Genomic DNA, 7,261 nt, shown 5'->3' on the forward strand with positions numbered 1-7,261 from the left:
TTTTGAGCAAAATTTTGAATTTTGCAAAAATTGTTCATATGCAAAATCCAAAATTTTGCTCAAAAAGCTTCGAAAAAATTCAGGCGTATTCCTTGGCTGATTGCAAGAACTTTTTATTCTTGATGATTTTTCCGAAAAACGCATCGTTTATTGGCCGTTGAAAAGCAGTGTCCTGGTAGTGGCGTTTTGGCCGTTTAAGGGTTAAAAAGTGCTTGCAATATGTAAACCGATCGAAATTATTTAATCTTTGCTTATCGTAAATTCAAATTCAAACGTACACTCAATTTAATATATTTTGAAATTTTGTGTTTCAGGTATGCCGTTTACATTCCGCTCTTTCTCCCAGTTTTGATTCCCGTTGTTCTCTCACTTAAAAACATAAGGCAATACTATTTTCCGAAAAAAGAAAAAAGTTAAATATACTCGTGGATTGTGAAAATCTCCACAATCGGCGCATTGATTAAGTATTTAACATAAGCTACTCGATCGATGTAAGCCAAAGAATATTAAAAAAATTGGGACTTTTCTGCTTAAATTTGAACTCTTTTCTTCTCTACCAAATGCGTTTTCTTTGTTTTTTCCGTATAAAACTTATTTTCAGAGATAAAAGCCCGAGTTGTATAAATAAGGAAAAATTATGAATGCTATAAATTATGAGTTTTATTTTAAAATTAAGAGGGATGAAGAGTGTTACGTGAAATTATTTTGAGAAAAAAGACAATTTAAATGTTTCTTGAGCCGACGGTGATGTTTGATTGAACGAGACATTTTCTCTGAGCACCAAACGAATTTGAGATTTCAGTCGTCCTCTCTCTTTCTCTCCCTTTCTTTTTGTTCTTTCTTACATTCTTTTTCTGTCAAAAGTGTTTTTTAAATTCTCGCATCGCTACATTTCATCGCTGAGTCAAATTTCTTGCGCATTTACTCAAACATACAGAACACGGGTTTACGACATCGTTCCTTTCACTCTCCGCCTTTCGGAACTGCAATTAATTATCATTAGATCGTTAGAAACAGCTAATAATATATACACGTGTATCAAATCAATCCTCAACCAGTTACCAAAAGGTTACAAAACTTGCCAAGTAAGTTTACAATTAAAAAATGTCCGCCTACATCGTGAGACCTCCAATTCGTGTTTTTCCTCTTTGGTCGCCTGTGACATTTTGTACCTGAAGAATCGCACTGACATTCAAAAGATTACATACAAATGAATCTAGTCGTTTTTTTTTACAGGGTTAAAATACATAAGATACTTTTACCTGGGCAATTTACAGTAAAAAGTTTACGGGTAAAAAGTTATGTATTTTTTCAGTTTCTCGAGATTATTCCTATTAATGAATTTTCACAGCTTTATAATCACGGGAAACTAATTTTTACTGTATCAGTTTATAATATAGTAGCGGGAATAATAGTGACATGATAGCGTAGTGCACTAAAAAATAGTGAAGTAAATGATAACATAAAAATGTAAGAACAACAAAAATCGGCACTCGTCGTTATTCTCACATTCTAAGAGGCCTCCGATCGTAGGCTGGCTGTGCTTAAATTAACGCTCGAATAAAAATAAATTAGTCATCGAATTGAAGCATCTATTCTCGTGAAAAATAGAAAAACGTAAGAGTTAAGTCAGCAGGGATTTTGAACTAGTTGTATCGCGTGCTGTAAGGCATCAGCGACTTTCTGAAAAACAGGTACACCTTCGCGCGTTGCGTAGTCCGACAGGTACATTCTGCCCCTATTATAGTCTTTCGTGGCTTGCTCCGTCAGCTGAAATCAAAAATAACATTTCAGTTTAAGGATTTCAAAAGGTTTTAAAAATTTCGCAAAAATTGTAAAGATTTCACAAAAGATTTTTAAAAATTGAGGGTTCGCATCGACTAGAAGGCTTGAAAACTCACTTTAGTGGCATAAAATTACAAAGAAAGTTGCCTGTAATTTTGTAAAAACGGACACCAAAGGTCGCGTCAAATTTGATAAGATAATAGAAAAAACCTGTATCAGACACTGAATGACTGAAATAACAACTGTATTGGTTTAGCAATATCGAGTATATAATTCTCATCGATTTTCAAGTATTGTTTGCACAATTCAAAATAAACTTTAAAAATAAAACAATTTCCAATATGAAATTATACATTTTTTAATAATCCAGACTCCACAGTCTAAAATGTTCTCAAAACAGAGAAAAATACGGTGATTTTTCACGCAAATAGTGGAACAATAAGAGCATACATTCTTTTAAATAAAATTAATATAGATAGAATATTGAATTCAATATGAACCTCTTTAAACTCCTAAGATTTAAAGTCGAAACATATTGCATTTTTAACAAAATATTTACAATCCAGACAGACGAATTTTTAATCAAATAGTTGAATTACAAAAAAAATCGTATTGAAACAAAAAGTCCCATTTACAATCAAGTAGTTTAGAACTTTCAAGTAAAAGAAACAAATTTTTAGTAAAGTAATTTAAGTTTCAGCTAAATAGTGGAATTTTAAACTAAATGGTCGAATTTATAATAAAAAAATTTAAACTTCAACCAAATAGTTAAACTTACAAAAAAATCATTTGCAACCAAATAAATGCATTTACTACCAAATAGTTGAACTTTCTATTAAAATAGACGAATTTTCAACAAAATCGTTGAATTGTCATCCAAATAGTTCAATTTTTCAACAAAAAGATGACTTTTTTAGCATAAAATATAATTTTAAATCCATAAGGTCAAACGTTCTATTCCCAAAGACGAACGTTCAACAAAATACGATTCAATTTTCAACCAAGAGACGAAATGAATGTACTTTCAACCAAACATAGTCGGATGTTGTTACTGGGTTATCTTAATTCAGTTCACATATTAGCAAAAAAAGAAACGAAAAAAGGGAAAAAGTGTAGGTTTCTTGAAAATAGGAGAAAAAGAGGAATTCTTTTTAAAAAAGGGAGAAAAAGAGGAATAGGGAAAAAAGTGTGACGACTGTAATTTAAATTGGAATTAATATTTTTTAAACTTTTTCAACTTAAAAATGTTGAACTGCCTCAATTTGAACGGCCTCAAATTTGAAAAACTTAAGAATTTAAATACGCATTCATGAAATTATAAATTGCTTCAATAACAACTTTGTTAATGTTTTCAATTAACATATAAATTTTAAAAGTTTCATTTCATTAAAATTGAAAGTAAGTATAGCGTACTTTTGAGAAAAATGCAAAAACTCGATTTGCCGCATTTTTCTTCAAAAAGTCGCAGAAAGTCGAAAAATGTCTCAAAAGTCGCTGAGACGTCACAAAGATTTCGAGAGATCTTTTGAAATGCCAGGAAATATATTTGTTCAAAAAATATAATAAATTACGGTAAAGTACAATAATCTGCAAATCTTATTTTTTGTAAAAATTTCGAATTACTTTTAAAATTTTATAAAAATATCCTAATTTTAGCAAAAACTTGTAGTTTCTGGTATAATTATTTTCACATTGTTTACTTTATTGTGATTTACTGGGAAAATACATTTCAACCATTTAACCTTAAATCTGCACAATACAGTCCTTCAAGAATGGACAACTTTGAGAAAATAATTTGAAGCTCAACATCTATCGTTGTAATTTTTAAAATTTTCAAAGATTTCAAAAGTTTAAATTATTTCACAAAAATTTCAATGATTTCACGAAAATTATAACAACAAAAATCAGAATTAGCAAGATTTCACAAAGTTCCAAATTAGTGGTGCTATTATCAAAATCAACAAGAAGGACAAAGAGGGGTACTCAAGCGTTGTAAAAAATATTGCTGAAAATTAAATTTCGTTCTTTAAGTTTTTCCTATGATTGTTGTGGAAAAATTACACGTTTCTTGCAAATTAACAGTGATTATTAAAGGAATTTTACAATAAATAAATGAAATTTACAATAAACGTGTAATTTTCCCACAACAACATAGGACATAAAAATACCAGTGATTTTTGTGGGAATTTTACACTAAAGTGTAACTGAAATAAAAATTTAATTTCATAACGTTTATGTAAGCTTCCAACGATTAATGTAATTTCACACGAGGAGTGTAATACGTTTTACAGCAGCGATGTAAAATTCCATAATCCTTGTAATTCCGCTGTTGAACACTTGATGGCTTTTGATAACCTGCGAGGCCTGTTAGTAAATTCAGTGCAAGATTGTGCAAAATTTTAGCGGCATTGGGATATATTTTAGAATTGAAATCGTGGATTGTGTTGGGTTGAGCGAATCACAAAGGCAAAGCGCAATGTGTTTTACTTAAATAAATTTGTTCGCATGTTTAGTATGCTTGCGAAAAAAAAATAATTTTGAAGGTTACGGCTGTTTAGACAGCAGTTGATATAAATTAGGATGCGCCTATTTCGCCCACTCATCATAACCTTGTTATATGCGTATTTGGTTTGTAACAGCAAATCAAACAAAAACTTTAATTTTTGGCCTAATAAAAACATATCTCCTTTTATTTATATATCTTATTATTCTTACGATTCGATTTAATTAAAACATACATTAAGTGTTTCAAAATACCCGGGCTGGTCATTGCGCATGCGCAACATTTTCATGCGGCGTTTTACAGCGTCACTGTAATTTCACAAGGCGAATGTAAAATTCCATTCTTCCAAATAATTTTGTACAGTGTATATGTCACATAACAAAAATGGTGAATTCGAATTAAGAATGACAAGATTTGCAAACTTACCTTTTCACCAGACGCGACACAACCATCAGGAAGGATTTGAACACAAAGGACAAGCTTGGCGCGCAGTCCAATTAAATGAGCTGCTAAGGCCATAATGGCTATACCACGTGAATGCTGCGGCACAATTAACAATATTAATCGCGAACTTTTAATGTGCTGGAGTTCTTGCGGCAATATCCTAACATTGTACTCGCTTAAGCTCGGTCGGTGGAACGATAGTCCCATCGATCTAAAACACAAAGGAAAATCATCAATTTACTATTCAAATTTAAATAATCTAGAGAGATTTCAATCGGCGATTTCAACTTAAAAGATCCAAAGCTGAAACCTTCTTGCTAGAAAGTGTCACTCTTCTGAGTTAGAATAGTTTTCAAATTAGACATTGGAGCATTACAAATTTAGCAATTTTAAGTTTAAATATTCAATACGGTACAATTACAAAATAGAAGCTTTCAGGTTAATAATAAGTTGAATTTGAATACCTTCAAATTCAAGATTATTTCAAAATAATACAATTAAAATTGAACAAGGTGAGCCTTAAACATGATTAACTTAAGATTGTTTAAACTTAATGTTTCATAAATGAAAGTAACTTTCTGATGATCATTATGGTATAAAACCAACTTTTAAATCTTGGAGGAAGTCACATTAAAAATAAAAACCTAGATATTTTTTAAAATTTCTGTTTAAGGGCATGTGATGCTTAAAAAATTGTCGATTTTACCAGTTTTAGGTTCCCCCGGATTTTTTTCTAGAATAATAAATATTTTGTCTTAAAGATTTGGGAAATGATAGCGAACATGTTAACGGACGTCCCTACACAGTTTTTTTGTGCGTCAATTCAAAAAAGTTGTAATTGAGCAAAATGTGATTAATTTGCATAACACTTAGGAATTGATATTTTCAGTGTTAGATTCCGCCGGCTTTTTTCCTAGGATAAAAAATATTTTGTCTTCAAAATCTGCGAAATGATAGCGAACATGCTAAAGGACGTCTCCGCACACTTTTTTTGTATTTTTTTTTAAAACAAATTTTGATTTTGATTTTGTTAGCATCGTGTGTATATTTCGAGGTTATGTGTGTTACAATTACAATTAACTCTCAAAAAAGAGTCCGGGGACGTCCGTTATGATATTTTATAGCATCTCCGTATTCAGTCTTTAAAAATTCTCATTTTTGTGGGAAAAAAACCAGGGGAACTGTACCCGACTGACCACACGACGAAGTATCACATGCCCTTAAATTTGATGAATAACATTACTTTCAGGGCATGTGATACTTAGAAAATTCTCGATTTTACCAGTTTTAGGTTCCCCCGGCTTTTTTTCAAGAATAATAAATATTTAGTCTTAAAAATTTGGGAAATGATAGCGAACATGCTAACGGACGCCCACACACACTTTTTTTGTAGGTTAATTCAAAAAAGTTTTAATTGAGCAAAATGTGATTAATTTGCATAGCGCTTAGGAAATAGTATCGATTTTTTCAGTGTTAGATTCTCCGGCTTTTTTCCTAGGATAAGAAATATTTCGCCTTCAAAATCTGGGAAATGATAGCGAACATACTAACAGATCTCCCTGAACACTTTGTTTGTGTGTGTTTTTTTTATCAAAAAATGTTTGATATTGCTAATATCGTGCGTGTTTATTTTGAGGTTGTGTGTGTTATAATACACTCGAGCGTTACTTCCAAACGACACAATATTTTTGGACGAAAACTTTGGACTTAAAAATAAACATAGTAACTAATCTCCCGTAACTAACCTTGTTTTCAGGCAATTAAAAAAGTTTATTTCATAAATAATTTCCAGATTATCCGAAAGTCAAAGATCAAAAACGACGTAACCCCACAATAATGCATATGCATAAAATTTTTATTTAACACATTTTTTTTGTTATCATCCCTCAAAAAAGAGTCCGGGGACGTCTGTTATGATATTTTATAACATCTCCGAATTCAGTTTTTTTAAATTTTCATTTTTGTGGGAAAAAAGCCGGGGAACCTGTATCACATGCCCTTAAAAAGGAAATTAAACAAAAATAGTGTGAAATACTTTTTCAATAAAATAAATTCTTTCTGCAGGGATTTTTTGGTTATACATCAAACTCTCGCTATCAATCACCTTGTTTGCGGCTCTCACTGTTTACGTTTCGATCCTCCGAAAACCAGTCCAAGGCTGTTTGAAGGCAATACCCGACACTTGACTGAAAGCGAGAGATTCCAGATTATAAGAAGCACTAAGAAATCTGGGTCTAGTCCTAAATTTTAATAATGATGAAAAAAGCATACCAAAATTACTTACAAACAAAAAAAAATATTTTTCATATTATAAACATGTAGGACCAGACCCATCTTTCTTCGTGTTTTTTATTTAGTATCTCAAATTTTCAACTAGATGTGGTGCTTCGTGTGAAAATAAGTTATAAAATAAAAAAAGTCACGTGACCCACTCATCACATGGCCTTAATTTCCTGTTTAAAGTAATGTTAATGATCAAATTTAAACAAAAACGTAAAAAACCGTTCGGTTTTTTATTTTTAATGCAAC

At 31.1% G+C, this 7,261-nt stretch overlaps 1 protein-coding gene across 1 annotated transcript in view; it reads right to left on the reverse strand.

Moving 5' to 3' along the window:
- LOC117176608 overlaps window positions 1-7,261 on the reverse strand; it is an 88,845-nt gene that overhangs the window by 68,505 nt on the left and 13,079 nt on the right. The window contains exons 13-14 of the mRNA XM_033366862.1: window positions 4,715-4,943; window positions 1,633-1,770 (exon numbers count right to left, since the gene is read on the reverse strand). Coding sequence (XP_033222753.1) covers window positions 1,633-1,770; window positions 4,715-4,943 — 367 coding nt within the window. The remainder of the gene's footprint in view (window positions 1-1,632; window positions 1,771-4,714; window positions 4,944-7,261) is intronic.

Source organism: Belonocnema kinseyi, chromosome 7 (assembly GCF_010883055.1).
Source record: "Belonocnema kinseyi isolate 2016_QV_RU_SX_M_011 chromosome 7, B_treatae_v1, whole genome shotgun sequence".
NCBI lineage: Eukaryota > Metazoa > Arthropoda > Insecta > Hymenoptera > Cynipidae > Belonocnema > Belonocnema kinseyi.